Source organism: Lynx rufus, unplaced genomic scaffold, assembly GCF_022079265.1.
Source record: "Lynx rufus isolate CCGP_SWC_20201006 ecotype Redwood Valley unplaced genomic scaffold, mLynRuf1.p SCAF_6, whole genome shotgun sequence".
NCBI classification, from domain to species: domain Eukaryota; kingdom Metazoa; phylum Chordata; class Mammalia; order Carnivora; family Felidae; genus Lynx; species Lynx rufus.
In genome coordinates, this window is record NW_025814878.1 from 116,691,349 (window position 1) to 116,708,388 (window position 17,040).

A 17,040-nucleotide genomic window follows, 5' to 3' on the forward strand; every position below is an offset into this window, starting at 1 on the left:
GTATTCTATGCTCCTCCACCAGAGGGCGGCCTAGAGGCTCCTCCAAAGTGTTTCCCTCCAGAGTCGTCCTTGCTCTTTGCCTCTACATCATCCACTCTTCAGGCCTCAGTCAGGCCCCACTAGTGCCCTCTTGGTCACCAAGGTGACCCCTCTAAGGTGATTCAGGCACTTGAGATGAGATGAGGCAGCTCTGGGGCCCTCAGGAAAATTCAGGCATAGGCTGCTTGGGCAAGTGGCCAAGCATATTCATTATTATTTATTCTCTCTCTCATTATGTGCTGAGTTCCTTCCATAAGCCAGGCAGTGCTCTAGGGCTGTGAATACAGTGGTGAGTCAAATAGAGGAGGGCCCTGTCCTCATGGGGCTTACCTTCTAGTGGGGGGAGTGAGCAATACCCAAGATGTATACAGGACATGTCTAATAAGGTATCACGTGTGATAAATGTTCTAAAGAAAATTAAGGCAGAGGAAGGAAGTGGAGAGTGGTGGTCCATATGTGGACTTAGGATATGATTTGAAATAGAAAAGTCAGAAAGGGCCTCTGAGGAAACAGCAGGTGACAAGAAGTGAATAAAATGAGGGAGTGAGTCAGGCCATGGGAATACCCAGGAAGAAGAGGAAAAACCAGCTTAGTGCTGTGTGCCGAATATAGCATCAGGACTGCAGGTAAAGTCCCCAGCTACTGGAGGTAGGCATCGCCTTAACTCCCTGAACTTGTGTCTGTGGCCCCAAAGGACAAATGATCATTTCTGTCTCCTAGAGTCACTGGGAGAATCAAGGTCAATCCAGCACGTGTAGATGACTGTGGTGATCTGTTACACACTGCTGAAGAGTCAGTGTTCTTCCCTGGTTCTAGCCTGGGGTCCAGGAGAATGCAGCTGGACTAGGGATGCCAGCCTCTGCCATAGAATTCTGTCTTTTCAGGTCACCTCTGTGTGTACATGATGCATCAGGTGCTAGGGACATACTGGGGACAGGAGAAGCTTCCTGCCTGAGAGGAGCTCCCAGCCAGAGGGATTTAGGCCAGAGAAGATGGGCCCACCTGATACACCCTCAGCAGCTCTGAGAGCCACACCTGGCCTGGAAGTCCCTCCTGGCACGAGTCCTTCCAGCTGCTCCCGAAAGCTTCTTCAGATTGCACCCTGGCCCTCCTCTCACCCGCCCTCCCTGGCTCTGTCCTCTGGACTCAGGAGGGAGCTGGGTCTCTAATTCTGGGTGACCAATGACAATAAAAAGCATTAATAGCCACAGTGGAAAGAATGACTGTTTTAAAGGTGAGCATAACGAGCAAACAATGAGAACTGGTGTCCCTAGCAGTCACTCCACAGAACAGAGAAGAGGACAAATATTATTGTTACTCTGAGAGCTAATCACAGCCTCTGTAGTCACCTCCTCACAAGACAAGAGGGGTGGTGGCTAAATCAGATGTGACCTAAACCTAGCGATGAGGTGTTGGGCCTGGGGAGCATGACCCGCACTCAGCTGACTTCCTATGGCTTGCAGGCAGTGGGGAAGGGCAAGAAGGGGGAGCAGAGAGCGTGGTGGGCAGAGCTCCCACCTGCTGAATTCTTCCTCTTCAGGACTCACTGCCTGAGGATGTCCCTGGCTCTGGCTCCAGTCCTCATTCCCGTGTCCCAGCTGTGGTGCCCTGGGTCCCTTGGAAGGTACCAGAAGGGCTGCTAAGATGGTGAGGACAGATGGGAAGAGCACAAGTGGAGGCTCACCAGGCCAAATTCCAGGAGGTCTGTCCTAGAGAAGAGATGGGTGGACTGGGAGCTGACGGAGAAGGAGGGAAGGGAGAGCTGGGTATAGATCACACCACTGGATATGTTTTGAGGGAGCAGAATATATCTTGATGGGGTATAGACTGATCCTCAGAGCAGTGATCTTAGCTAAGGGCTGGGTGGGATTCCCAACAAGAATCACCTAAGGGATTTTTATTTTTTATTTTTATTTTAATTTTTTTAACGTTTATTTATTTTTGAGACAGAGAGAGACACAGCATGAACGGGGGAGGGTCAGAGAGAGAGGGAAACACAGAATCGGAAGCAGGCTCCAGGCTCTGAGCCATCAGCCCAGAGCCCGACGCGGGGCTCGAACTCGCGGACCACGAGATCGTGACCTGAGCTGAAGTCGGACGCTTAACTGACTGAGCCACCCGGGCGCCCCACCTAAGGGATTTTTAAAGTACGCAGCCCTGTCTTACTCCACTCCTGGCTTCAGATTAATGCCTTGTGCAGGGGGAAATCCCAAGACTTCCTCAGCGTGGCCACGTGAGCTCTGCTGTTTGTTAATGGAAGTGTGCTGCATCCCTCAGAGAAAAGAGATCATCCAGTGGAGAGAAGAGTGGCTCAGGGGAGACAGTCATCCATGAGGAATGAGGGTGGGACAGATAGGCCCACAAGAGAACACAGGTAAGTAGTTCTGTGTCAGAGCCAAGTCCATGTGTCTCCTGCTCCTTGCCTGGCTAGACCGAGTGCTCCTGGAGGCAAGGCCTTAGCCACTGTTGTTTATCACCTGGCACCTATACTGGGCTTTGCACGATGCGGTTGGGAGGGGTGGAGGGCACTGAAGCCAGATTGGAAGATGTATTTCAGAGTAAGGTAGAAAGGGAAGAATCACCACGTGCTTACCACAGGCAAGTGCTTGAAATTCAGCGAGCAGGCATATGCTCTGCCCATTTGTCCTGGAGACCACAGTCCAGGGCCAATGGTTTCTGTTGCATTTTGAGGCTGTGTGGGACTGCATAGGTAATGTGCCACAGACTCTATCTGAGGGCAAAGGAGTCAGACCACATGGAATGTGGATTCTGTGCTTGACCATCTACCACAGGGAAGAAAGTACAGAGGCAGGCAGAGAACAGAGACTACAACTGAATGAAGTTTAGGCAGTCATGGGCACACTGGGGCTGAAGAGGGCACAGACCAGGTTGGATCTCCCATGTACAAATTCATCCTTTCCTTCCTGGACCCATGACCTACGTCACGAGAGAGACCAGGGGGAGAGTAGGAATGACCCAGGGCACCCATCCCCACATGCCACTACAGGGAAACAACTCAGGGAGACCCTACTGGGTGTGGGCAGGGAGTGTCAGCTTGCCATCTGTTGAGGGGGGGGGCATGACTGCTGGAGAGAGGAGCCCACCACAGGCAGAACAAGGGCAACAGAGGAAGAGAGAGGAGGAGAAGAAAGTGCCTATGGCTGGAGCAGAGCACAGAGGCTCAGAGAGGGAAGGAGCCCTCAGGGCCTGAGGTGCAGAGTGGCCTCTTCCCCTTTCCCCCCAACAAAACAAGCTCATCTTTTGGGCTTCTTCCCTTCCTGTGTTTTCACTCCCTTGTTCTTTCTCTCAAGCAGTAGCCCTAGGTCTGCCAAACACCCCTGCATGGAACGCTCGTTCTAGAACTTCAGTCCCATCTTTGAGGGCCATGGTAAAAAGGAGAGGAGAAAAGATTGAGTGGGAGGGACAGCATGTGCTATTGACTTTCTCACTTAGGACCTCTTAACTTTTGAGACTTTGATATCACACAAGGAATGTTGCATATACCCATACAGGGCTTAAGGAACCTCTGAAGTCTGTCCATGGACCACTGCCATTAATTTATGGCCTGGTGTCAGTTGAGTGATGGTACCCACATGGGCTCTGGAGTCCAATAGGCAGGTTTGCATCCTTTCCAAACTCTTTTTCTAGTTACCAGCTGGTTTGAACAACTAATTAATTAATTAATTTTTATTTTTTAAGTTTGTTTATTTTGAGAGAGACAGAGAGACAGAGAGAGGGCATGAGCAGGGGAGGGGCAAAGAGAAAGGGAGAGAGAGAATCCCAAGCAGGCTCCGTGCTGTCAGCACAGAGCCCGATGAGGGGCTTGAATTCACCAACCATGAGATTGTGACCTGAGATGAAATCAAGAGTTGGACACTTAACTGACTGAGCCACTCAGGCGCCCCTTGAGCAACTAGTTTAAATTCAGTTTCCCCATCTGTGAAATGGGGGAGAAAGAACTCTTACTCTGCAGGGCTAGTGTAAGGATTAAGCACCAGCACACTCGTGGGGGACCTGAGACAGAGGAAATGGTTCTTCTCTACTCCCCAAGCCTCCTTTCGGACTATGCTGTCCCCCCACTCAGAACCTTCAGTTCCCTGCATCCTCCTGCACATACCACAGTCCTACCTTAGCCTGATGTTATAAATTGTCTCTGATGCTGGTCCAAACAGCCTTTCTGTTTTCTCCATCTCTTTCTTCCTCTGTTTATACTTCCCAAGCTACTTATTTGTTCTAAATATACTCTCAGCACCACCAGGGCCCCGAGTCTGAGCTGCCTGCTCCCTTCCCTGCTTATCTTCCCCAAAGCCCAGGGAATATCCTGCTGCCTCCTCAAAGCCAAGTGCCTGTCCCTTTTCTCCATGTCAGCATTCTTTCTAGGCTGTCTGTCCCCAGATGGACTTCAGCTCCTCAAGGACAAGGGCAATTCATCTTCCTCCTTGTTGCAACTTCCAAAGCACAGTGTAGGATGAGCATGCTGAACCAGTGCCCAGTGCAGAATGCCCAGTGCCCAGTGCAGAATGCAGCAGCAAAGAGTAGCCCAGGGCAGCCTAGAGTGGACACAACTTGCCTTCTTCATAAATGTGGGGCAAGAACTCCCAATCTCTTGTCTTTGGAAGGCACATGCTTTAAGTTTTATTTTCTCTGGTGTGTGTGGGGTTGCCCTGGACCACCAGTGCTGTCTCACCCAGTCCACCTGTTGGGCAGGACACTTGCTGCTGGGGAACACAGCAGACCCACCTGCACCTCCATGGGCATTGTCTAATTGGTGAATGTCCCTCAAGGTGGCCCTGGGCTGGGCAGGCACTCAGCCAGTGTCCCTTCCCTGCCCTCCTCAGGCCCATTAGCTTCAGATTTTCACTGTCTGAGCTGAGAGAAGGGTTAGTAATGAGTCCCAGGGACATAGCATAGTAAAACAGCAGAGCAGATAGGATTCCAGTAAGAAAAGAGAGAGTGGAGAGGAGCTGGGAGGGCCCACAAGTGGGCAGATGTGGTGATGGGATTGGGTGGAAAGGGGTGGATACAGCAGACAGGGGGACAGTGAGAGGAGGGCTCTGAGGCTGAACACCAGGCTGTGTGGGTGGCTGGAGACCCAGACAGAGGCAGAGAGAGAGAGAGAGAGAGAGAGAGAGAGAGAGACTGTGCCTCCTCCAGCCCTGGCTCTCCTGGCCAAGGCTGACAGCATCCAGGAGGAATGAGAGGAAGAAAACAGGACAGACGTTGCCACCTCTGTTTGTTCTGGAAAAGAATATCCCACAGGCCTTGTAGTTCCTCCCCTCCTCCTCACCCACAAGGCTCCACACACCTTTTCTTTCGGGCACTCCCTCCCTGCTCCCGGCACCCCTCCCTCCTTCCCCTCTTCCTCAGGGAGATGGGCTCCAGTGGGGCCAGGAGTCCAGGGAGGGAACAGATGTGGCTGGGACAGACACACACAGGTCACTGCTCTGTAGGGGCAGAGGGGCAAGGAGGCTGTAGGTCTCCTAAGGTCAGCCAGACTGGAGACTCCAAAGGGAGAGCCTGGGACTGTGCATCCTACTTGCTGTGTCCCAGTGTGGGACACAGACAGGACATTGCTGGGCTTCACGTGATAAGCCTGCACCAGGGGGGCTGCGCCCTTAGTCCCCTTTAATCTGTCTGATAATTTCCCATTTGATCCTCACAAACCCCCTGCAAGGTAGGATGACTTAAAATATCCCCATTTGACAGAGGAGGATGTTGAAGTTCAGAAAGGTTTGGACAGTTGCCTAAAGCCAAAAGTTAGCTGGGACTTGAACTCAGGTCATCCAGAGTCTAAAGCCAGTGTTTTTTTTTTCCCTCCCATTGCGTCAGCCCTCTTCAGGGGACACTGTACCATTATCTCCTCTTGCTGCGGTAGCTCCAGGCCCCTCTTCCTTCCCACTCCTATCTTGAATGCTGGCAAGGTCAAGAACTAGACTAGATGGTAGCCACTAGCTGCACATGGCTATTTGCATTTAAATTAAAATGAAGTAAAATTAAAAATTCAGTTCCTTAGGTTGGTTATACTAGCCCCATTTTAATTTTTTTTTAACATTTTATTCATTTTTGAGAGACAGAGAGAGACAGAGTGTGAGTCGGGGAGAGGCAGACACAGAATCTGAAGCAGGGTCCAGGCTCTGAACTATCAGCACAGAGCCCAACGTGGGGCTTGAACTCACAAACCATGAGATCATGACCTGAACTGAAGTTGGACGCTCAACCCACTGAACCACCCAGGCTCCCTATACTAACCCCATTTTAAATGCTTCATAGCCACATGTAGCTATTGGCTACCGTACTTGGCAGGTACAGAGCATTCCCATCACCAAAGAAAGTCCTATGGATAGCACTGGCCTGGAATTAAAGGCGGGGCAGGAAAGAGGGAATGGGAGAGGGCAGCCAAGGGCTTGGACATAGACTGCTTTTGTGAGGAGACTGGCGAAGTATGGAGATGAGAGTCTGGGTGAGGGGAGCAGGGTGGGGGAGGAGGAGAGGCAGCTTGACCTGACTCCCAGGCCTCTCCCTCCGATACTGATACTCTGGGCAATACTAGTGAGCAATTAATTGGCTGGGGTGGGGCCAGGACCAAAGCAGGAGGGAGGGGAATGTGATGGAGGATGACCTGCCCCCCTTCTTGCTGAACTCAAGGCTCTGATCTGCCAGTCCTGCCTTTCATCCTTCAGGGATCCTGACATCTGCCTAGCCCTCCCTTATCCACTCATCCAGGCCAGGGAGCCAGCTGATGGTCTGCAGGGCCACCACCTTCCCAATTAGTCTCATTAGCCTGTGGCTCACCCACTGAAGTCAGGGTCACCAGCTGTGGGGGAGAGGCCATGAGTGGCCTGTGAGTAACTTCAGACCTAGCTATGACAGTGGTTCCCAGCCCAGGCTTCTCCTCAGGCTGAGGCCCTTGCAACCAGCACCCTTCGTACTATCCCAGGAGCACCCCCAGAAGGGAGAGATCAGAGAGCTGGTGCTTGGAGTGCAGATTCCTAGTTAAGAGGGAAAAGGCTCAGTTCATTGATGGAACATGTAATAGGTGTGGCAGGCATGGAACTTGGACAATGACAACAAGGTGGGAAGGAGGGGGGTACTGGGGATGCAGTGTGGAAAGTGGAGGCGGAGTGATGGATCCCAAGGAAAGGGACAGATTCAGAGGCTGTGGATGGGAAACCAGGTGGGGTTAACCATGTGGTGGGGTGTGGGACCAGAGCAGGCACTCTGTTGTGGACAGGAAAGTAGAAAGGTCCATGTCTGTGCATGGAAGGAGTGGGACAGGCCAACACCAGGGCAGGCAGGAGAGCGAAGGAGCCAGGTGACTGGGTCCTGTGGTGAGAGTGGCCACCTGAGTGGGTAGAGCCCCCAGTTCCAGGTTAGGCAATGAGGAACATGGGTAGGCTGGTCAGGTGGCAGGAATCGTTAAGGGCTCCGTGGCCACAGGTACCCCACACTGAAGCCACCTCTGCCGCTGAGTAGGCAGATGCCCCAACCGATTACTTCAGCTCCTCCCAACCACACCAAGTTGCCCCGGGCACCTGCCCCTCCACTTCCCCACCCCTACCCACAGTGACTCCTGCCCAGAGAATGTCCAGCCCTGGCATAAAGGCCCTGGGCTGTCCACGAGTTGCTGTCAGAAGGCTGCACAGTCCAAGATGGGCTCCTCGCGGGCACCCCAGATGGGGCGTGTGGGAGGGCAAGGAATGATGGCATTGCTGCTGGCTGGTCTCCTCCTGCCAGGTAGGAGGCTGGGGACCCTGGGAGTGAAGGAAAGCAGGGAGAGGTAGCAGAGGAAGGATGCAGACACCAGGTCAGAGGAGACTGGAGGGATCCAGTGGTGGGAGGTGGGAGGAAGCACCATCCAGGGAGAAACCGGGAGAAGACCTGGCAAGGGGGAAGGGCAGGGACTCTGGAATCTGATGCTTCAGTCTGGGGACTGCTCCTCACTGCCTTGTCACTCCAGGTAAGTTACGTAAATTTTCTGAGCCACAGTTTCTGAGACTCTAAAACAGGGTTAATGATAACACTTAGCTCTAGTTTCTCTGAGTCTCAAATTAAATAATGTATGTATGTAAGTGCTTTGGAAATTCTAGAAGGTTGGGTTGTATAAATGTTGGTCATTGTTGTTATTACTATTATCAATTATTAGAACACTAGAAGATGAAGACTGTATATTTAATAGTAATAATTGTTAGCATTTATAGAATGCTTTTCATGTGCCAGACACTATTCCAACACTTTACATTAGCACTTTTATAAAAAAGCTTATTTATTTATTTTGAGAGAGACAGAGAGAGACAGAAAGTGAACAGGGGAGGGGCAGAGAGAGAGAGGGAGTGAGAGAATCCCAAGCAGGCTCTTTGCTGACAGCGTGGGGCTTGGACTCACTAACCGTGAGATCGTGGCCTGAGCCAATATCAAGAGTTGGACACTTAACAGAATGAGCCACCCAGGCACCCCTACATTAGCACTTTTGATCGGAAGAACTGTATGAGAGATTTGTTATTCCCATTTTACCCCTGAAGACACTGAGGCTAGGCCGATTTAGGAGACTGGCTCAAGATCACAAATTAGAAAGCAGTAAAGCCAGGCTCCATCCAAACCGGGGTTTTGCTGTTGACCACCAGGTATTTGCAGTGACGCTGCCCATGGCCCCGTGGGTGGAAAGCAGACCATGTGGCTTGGCGGAGCAGAGAAGGAGAGCAGGAATTCTCCATGATTAGTGCAGCTGAATGAGGGAGGCTGCAGGCAGAGTTGGGATTTGGTGTGGAGGGGGACACAGAGAACTTCTCTTTGAGGAGAGAATGGGGACATCACAGACTGAGGAGAAACTGGTTGTTGGTGGACAGATTTGACCTCTCCAAATGTATAAACTAAAGCTCAGAGAGGTTTAGTCACTCGCTAGTATGAAACTCTGGCCACACTGCTTGGGACCTTTAGGAGCTGAGTGGAGGAAGACTGGGGGTAAGGTGAGCCTGGGGTTAGAAGCAAAGGGTTGGTTAAAGAAAGAAGTGGTTTCACATCTGTCAGGGATGTAAAGACAGGAGACTGGGGGGCAGGCAGGCATGGTGTGATAGCTGGGTGGAGAGAGAAGGAAGCTGATAATGGTCATGAGCATGGGAGGAGGGTTCCATCTTTGTGTCCCTGGGCTGTGCCAGGACAGCAAGGGTGGCTCAGGGTGCGGTGTCCTGTCATGCTGTACCAGCAGGTTCTGAAGCAACAGTGAGTGCCCCCACATTCTGGCCCCCACCCAGATTTCCTGGCGTGGGCAATGCTGAGATGGGAACAGAACTCCAACCCTTTATCCAAGCCTGGACCCTCCCAAGGAGGCTGGTGACTGAATCTTAGTCCTCAAGTACCTTAGCCCTTACCTTAGTCCCTCTGCCACTGGCTTCCTCTTTTCTCAGTCTCGTTTGTTACTTTTCCTTTCCTTCCCAGTCCGTTGTTGTTTGTCTTGTCTTCTCTTTCCATTTGGTCCCTCAATCTTACCTGGGATTCTTTCCCTCAGGACTTATGCCCCATCTTGAGGAGTCTCTGTCACTCCCATGCTTTGTCTCTCTGGGGTCCTTCCTTTAGCTCCTGTTACTTCTCTGTTTATCTTGTCTTTCTTTAATACCTCCTGCTTTGGAGTCTCATTTTCTTTTTCTCTGGTAGATGTTTGGCTTCTGTCTCTGCCCCCTCCCAGAACACTGAAACTGCCCTACCTTTACAGACAACAGCCAGTTCTCCCTTCCTTTTCCACCCCAAGCTCTCCCTGGGCTCCTCTCAGAGAAGCCAGAGAAGATGACAGATGGGCTTGAAAGAAGTCAGAAGCAGATGACTCAGATGGGCTTGAAAGCTGAGGGGGCAAGCCAAGCCACTCTGGCCCTTACTAACCACTACTTCCTCCTCAGGGACCTTGGCTAAGAGCATCGGGACCTTCTCAGACCCCTGCAAGGACGTGCGTATCACCTCCCCCAATGACCCCTGTCTCATTGGGAAGAGTGGTTCCAGTAGCTTCAGTGGCCACAGTGGCTCCAGCAGCTCCAGCAGTTCCATTTCCGGTTCCAGTGGCTCCAGTGGCAGCTCTGGTGGTGGCCCCAGTGGTTCTGGTGTCTCCAGTGGTGGCTCCAGCGGATCCAGTGTCGCCCAGGGTGGTTCTTCAGGATCTTCATTATTTAAGCCAGGAACAGGGTATTCCCAGATCAGCTACTCCTCAGAATCCAGCTCCTCCCAGTTGGGAAGCAGCTCCTCCCAATCAGGAAGCAGCAGCAGCTCCTCCCAGTCGGGACGCGGCAGTTCCCAGCCAGGGTCTGGCTCAGCTCTACCAATCAGTGGTGATTCTTCCCGCTTACTAATAAGCTCTTCCCAGTCTGGAGAAGGCTCAAGCTCATCTGTTTCCCAAACTTCCTGGATATCCAGCAGCGGTGGCCAAAGAGTCAACTCTAACTTACGCCCTTGTAGTTCAGATGTCTCCGACTCTCCCTGCAGTGGGGGGCCCATCGTCTCACACTCAGGCTCCTACATCTCCAGCTCCCACTCCGTGTCAGGGGGTCAAAGGCCAGTGGTGGTGGTGGTGGAGCAGCATGGCTCTGGTGGCCCTGGATTGGCTCAAGTTTCCCCCTGTAGCAGTGGTGGCCTTCCAGGCAAGCCCTGCCCCCCTATCACCTCTGTAGACAAATCCTATGGCAGCTATGAGGTGGTGGGTGGCTCCTCTGACAGTTATCTGGTCCCAGGCATGACGTACAGTGGGGGCAAAATCTACCCTGTGGGCTACTTCACCAAAGATAATCCTGTCAAAGGCTCTCCAGGGGTCCCCTCCTTTGCAGCTGGGCCCCCCATCTCTGAGGGCAAATACTTCTCCAGCAATCCCATCATCTCCAGCCACAGCTCTTCTAGTTCCAACATCTACCCATCAGGAGCTTCCTCGGCTATTGTGTTCCAGCCAGTGGGCTCTGGTGGGGTTCAGCCTTGTGGTGTTGGCTCTAAGGGGCCCTGCTCCCTCTCCAGTTCTGGAGTCCACAGCAGTTCTAGCGTTTCCAGCAGTTCATCCTTCCATCCCTGTGGCGGTGTTTCACAGGGGCCCTGCTCCCCACCAGGCACTGGCTCGTTTAGTGGCAGCTCCAGCTCCCAATCCAGTGGCAAAATCATCCTTCAGCCCTGCGGCAACAAGTCCAGCTCTTCTGGTCACCCTTGCATTTCTGTCTCCTCCTCAACATTGAGTGGGGGTCCCGATGGTTCTCCCCAACCTGATCCTTCAGCTGGTGCCAAGCCCTGTGGCTCCGGCAGCTCTGGAAAGATCCCCTGCCGATCCATCCGGGACATCCTGGCCCAAGTGAAGCCTTTGGGACCCCAGCTAGCTGACCCTGAAGTTTTCTTACCCCAAGGAGAGGTACTTGACAGTCCATAAGTCGTCCTTTGCATATGTGCATGTGTGGGCATACACGTATATACACAAACACCATCTCTCAGTTGGGAGAAGTCCAGGGGCCCAGGCATTGGGTTAGCTCAGTTTCCCTCCTCCTTCCCAAAGAGCTGTTCTATTTCCTCCATTGCTCCAATATGATAGAGGCCCCTTATCACCTCTTTTTTCTTCATCTTCCCAAATTGTAGACTCCAAATCCATTTCCTCATTCTCTCCTACTGTTTAGATTCCCCTTGTACTATAGTGCCCTCCCTGCCAGATAACCACTCCCTAAAATTTCCTCTGTCATTTCTTTCAGATAATACAATCCATTAGCTAATCCTACCATTCAGATTTTTGCCTGGGAAACCCCTGAAATGTCTCAGAGTAACTCTGGTTCCTGAATAAGTCATGCCCACTCTCCTTATTTGCCAAATAAAGCATAGTAAGTACAAACTGTTACCTGAAAGCAATGACCACTTTTCACTGACCTCCCTTTGCCATCTGGTCAACCAACATGCCATGTCATGGGGTTCTCACACTCCCAATTCCACTGTCACCCTCCGCTATAGAGCTCATCACACCTTCTGTGAGTTCCCAATGCTCCTTGACTCTCTAGATCTCCGTCTTAGACCCCCTTCCTGCCTGTAATTTCCCTCAATGCTCAGATGCTTTCCTGTGTGAGGGAGACACGAGGACATGCTCGGAGACTGAAGTAGGCTTCCTGCTCTCTCTGGACCCTGGACAGATGGCTCAATAAACTGTGTGAACTAGATGCAGACTTTTGCCTTCTTGGAGTCCTTTAGGCCCTCATAGGGCCTGAGGAATGCACTCCTATGCTTCTAGAGATCCTCGTGTCCCCTATTTTCACTCATAAGTTAGACCAGTATTTCTCTTATACTTTATAGCTCCTCCCACAAAGGAGGAAAACAATAAAATTTGTTGAACTGAAAGCAGAGGGTGGTCTCCAAAGTCCTTCCTCCCTTTTCTTTCCTCTCTCACTGCTCCAGGAAATCCATTCTCTTTCCACTCCCCATTCACCCTGGGGTCTTCCCCTCTCCCTATATGGGGCCCTAATTATTCTCCATCCCCCCTCCATGTAGACTCCTTCTGTCCACCATTATTTTGCCTCACTTACTAGATGTCATCCTCTCTGGGAGTCTGAGCATTGGTTTCGGGGTTTCTAGGGGCACTTGGGACCTTGGGAAGGCTGGAATACAACAACAAGACCAGATTCCTGGTGACTGAGTGTGAGCCCAGGTGGGCGTTATTCTGGGAACTGGAGGTGGAGAGAGTAAAAGACAGAGAGGAGGGGAGCATGACAGGGAGCACAGCCAAGCATGATGACTCACTAGCCTACATAAAAATGCCCCAGCCCATGGTAGAACAGAGTCAAGTGTCCTCTCCACCTCCACACTCTTGCTGCCTCTGCTGCAGTTCTAGAGTAAGACCTATGGGAGGTGAGAAGGCAGAGAACTATAGTGGAAAATGGGAGTGGCCTCTTTGGGAGAAAAGAGAGAAAGCAGAGGGTGGTGAGGGCCAGACAACTGTGTTTTGGAGACTGGGGCAGCAGGTGAGGGTTGGGGTGGGGGGAAGAGGGAGGAGGCTGAGGCCAAGGAAGTTCTTATAACCCAAGGAGGGGAGAGTAGGCTATGCTTGTCCCTTTAGGAAGGGCCTCACCACAAAGCACAAGCCACCTCTTGGAACCTCTGACTACAAAGGAATTTTTCCCAACCCTAGGATCTAATTCATTCCCTCCTATTGGATAGTGTTAGCTGGTCCCAAATTTAGGACTATTATTGAAATTCCAAGTCCCAATCAGCAGAAATGTGTTGCGTTGATTAGAAATGACCTGGGGCAGCTGAGCCACCTGCAGGGTTGGCTGAAGACAGAAGGGCTGCAGAATAGTCCTGTTTCTTTCATCACTGGTGAGTCACACTTGGCCTGGCATCTAGCCCTGGACTGCAGCCAATGAAAGGCATCAAGGCCCTTAGAGGCTCCATGCACCACAATTGAAGGATGGGTACAGACTCTGATGTGAGGATTCCTCTAGTCTCTGGTGTGGTCAAGGTCAAGGGCTTTTGCAAATCTGCTGGATGTCACTCAAAAAGGACACTGCCCCCCACTGGCCAGTTCTGAGGAGGAGCTCCCATTCATCAGGGGCGGGGGACGAGGATGGAAAAGGAAAATCTAACAGCTTATTTTAGACTTCATGTAACCAGGGAAGTCTAGTCTAGGTGCTCCTGGAAGCAACAGAGAAAATGAAGGCATTTAAACACTTCTAATTGTAATATTTTCAACATATTTAAGAGTAGACAAAAGAATTAATGAAACCCTATGCCTGTCCCACCCAACTTCAGTTATCAATTCATGGCCATTTGACAACATTTAAACATCCTCCTGTACTGTTAGTTGGGAATATCTACTCCCTTTCAGTATTTCTTATATTCTGTGGACCCATTTGACCATCTGTGGTAGGCAGAATGGTGTCCTTCCCAGCACCACCAAAGATACCCACATCATCTCCAGAACCTGTGAGTATATATGTTAGGTTACATAGTGAAGGGAAATTAAGGTTGCAGACATAATTAAGGTTTTTAGCTGACCTTAGAGAGATTATCCTGGATTATTTGGGTGGGTCAATGTGTAATCATAAGCGTCCTTAAATGTGGAAGGGGGAAGAAAAAAAGGTCAGAGTGATGCAATGTAAGAAGATCCTGTTGTTTTTGGCTTTGAACATGGAGGAAGGAGACCATAATCCAAGGAATGCAGGTGGCCTCTAGAAGCTGGAAAATGCAAAGAAATGGATTCTCCCCTAGAGCCTCTAGAAAGGAACACAGCCCTGGTGACTCCTTGATTTTAACCCAGTGTGAACTATGTCAGCCTTCTGATTTTCAAAATTGTAAGATAATAAATTTGTATTGTTGTAAAGCCGTTAAGTTTGTGGTTGTTACAGCAGTGGTAGGAAATTAATATACCATCATCTCTCTTTTTTAAAAATTTATTTATTTTATATTATTTTATTATTTTTTTAATGTTTATTTATTTTTTAAATTAATTTATTTTTTATGTTTATTTATTTTTTGAGAGATAGAGCCCAAGCAAGCAGGGGAGGGGCAGAGAGAGAGGGAGACACAGAATCTGAAGCAAGCTCCAGGCTCTGAGCTGTCAGCATGGAGCTCGATGTGGGGCTCAAACCCATGATCTGTGAGATCATGACCTGAGCCAAAGTTGGACACTTAACCGACTGAGACACCCAGGTGCCCCCATTCATTTTATTTTTGAGAGAGATCACAGGCAGCAGAGGGGCAGAGAGAGAGAGGGACAGAGGATCTGAAGTGGGCTGGGTGCTGACAGCAGAGAGCCCAATGTGGGGCTCAAACTCACGAATGGTGAGATCGTGACCTGAGTCAAAGTTGGACCCTCAAAAGCTTAACCGACTGAGCCATTCAGGTGCTCCCAATACACCATCATCTCTTAAGGATGGAAACCGGATCTATTTCCTTAGATACAAGGTGTCATCTAGGAGTAGCCTCTCTGATGGGGGGCATTTCTGCACTGCACAACTCCTGTTGGTTGGGGTCAAGGTAAAGGAGCTATAGGGATGCATGAGAAAGGGGTGCTGGAAGAGAATGAGCTGGATCCCAAAGAGAAAGTGAAGAGAATCAAGTGTTTCTATTACTGAGAAGGCAATGAAGATACTGCGACCCCAATGGCAAAGATCCTCCTATGCTTGGTGTAGGGAGCCAGGGCAGGGTAGGACTGGCAATCAGTGATAAGCTGTGAACCAGGACACTTGGGTCAGGAAGGGGTGGGGAACTTGAGGAAAGGATCTGGGAGTGGAAACACCCAGCTTCCCTGGGACATTCAAGTGGCACCTGTTGCCACAGACTGCATTAGGAATGAGAGTGGAATGTAAAGACTTATTATTTGCACAACCACTGGCTCAGCTTGTTTCTGCCCCACTGAGAGCATAAAGGGCTGGTTGTCTTGGTGCAGAGGGAAATATTAGAGCTGAACAAGATGCAGGGCTGCATGGTGGGGAGCAGGGCTCTTCTGGGCCTCCTTCTTCTGATCTGTCTTCATTTCCCAGGTATGGAGGCTGTGCCCAACCCTTGCACCAGAGAAGACTGGGGACCCCAGCAGAGCTGGAATTGAGGGAAGGGGTAAAGGCAGGAGGGTCCCTTGGGTCCCTGGGGAAAATGAAGGGGCTTGGAGCAAAGAGAACCAGGGAATTATGGAAGGCATTGGAACCAAACATCCAGTCCATTGGCTGTCTCCTCTTCCCTTTTCCTCAGGCTTCTTTGCCTGAAGCATTGGTGCAGTGGAGAAGAAAGTTCTCCAAGACTTGGGAACCAGCTTACCTCTGCTTGAGCAACCTTCCTTGACCAGCCACTCCAACTCTGAACTTCCTCAGCCAAAGCCAGACCCTGGGCTAAATGATTTAACAAGTGTTCCTCTGAAGCCCAATGCTTCTCCATCAGATGGCTCCCAATCTGCAAGAGGTTCTGGGGTTCAGAGGTGGCCCCCAACTGAGGAGCTGCCCTCCATGGATCCCTGGCCCTCTGAGGATCGTTGGCAGATGAGGGCTGCTGCCACTGAGGATTACGTGGGGGAAGTGCTGCCTGAAAAACTGTCTTTCCTTCCTGGTGCTGTTGCCCTCCCTCTGGGCAGAAGTCTTTTGCCTGCAGGGTCCTCTGCACGCTCCACAGGCCCAGTACCTGAGGCTCTACACCTCCACCAGGACTCTGAGTCTAGATGGCCACTCCATTCTAATGTGCTGGGAGCCCAGAGAGAAATCCTTGCCCAACGCCCACCTTCTCTTATTAACAGGATTCAACAGCCAGTGCTGCCTGGGCATCCCTGGGGAACCCTAAATCCAGGTGTGTCCTGGGGAGGTGGAGGTCCTGGAACTGGATGGGGAACAAGGCCCATGCCACACCTTGTAGGAATCTGGGGTATCAATAGTCAATACCCAAGTACTAGCTGGGGGAATCTTAACCGGTATCCAGGTACTAGCTGGGGAAATCTTAACTGGTATCCAGGAGGCAGCTGGGGGAATATTCATCTACGCCCAGTTATTAATAATCAGTTTCCTCCCAGAGTTCTCCATCCTACTGGCTTTTCTTGGAACATCCCAGCTGGCTTCCCCAGGCCTCAAAACCCTGGGTCACAGTGGGGTTAAGAGAAAATCCTAAGTTGGAAATCAGAGAATGGAGTCCTGCTCCCTCCCCTTGCAGTATGAGCTAAATCAAGATTCAACCAGTGTGTTTTCTAGCACCATCTCAACTTTTCACTGCCTCCCCTGTTCCCCAAATGCTGATCTCCAATAAAACACAAGCAATTACTAAATTTGCTCATTCACTGTGTCTTTGTTTCTGGATGCAAAGTAAAGTGAGTTTTGTCCATTCCCACTTTCTAGCCATGCCCATGTCTCTCTAGGATCTGCAGACACTCTCTTGCTGTCCCCTATTCTTTGCAAAAGATCAAAGTCTGGATGTTTGAGGGTGGAGCTTCATGGTCTCACCCTGGTGAGGTGAGAGAGCTGGTTCCAGAATTGTCCTGAAATCTGAAGAGGGGAGAAGGGGCAGCAGGACTAATTGAGATGGCACCTGTGACAGGAG

At 50.9% G+C, this 17,040-nt stretch overlaps 2 protein-coding genes across 2 annotated transcripts; both read left to right on the forward strand.

The window, feature by feature from the left end:
* The first annotated feature begins 7,688 nt into the window (after window positions 1-7,688).
* CDSN (corneodesmosin) lies at window positions 7,689-11,422 on the forward strand. The gene is made up of 2 exons (XM_047103243.1): window positions 7,689-7,773; window positions 9,927-11,422. The coding sequence occupies exons 1-2, from the start codon at window positions 7,689-7,691 to the stop codon at window positions 11,420-11,422; spliced, it is 1,581 nt and encodes a 526-aa protein (XP_046959199.1).
* A 4,017-nt stretch (window positions 11,423-15,439) lies between these two features.
* On the forward strand, window positions 15,440-16,601 carry CUNH6orf15 (chromosome unknown C6orf15 homolog). Its single transcript, XM_047103244.1, is given in 2 exon segments — window positions 15,440-15,509; window positions 15,715-16,601. Coding segments are annotated over 2 exon segments (957 nt in total).
* The last annotated feature ends 439 nt before the right edge of the window (window positions 16,602-17,040 follow it).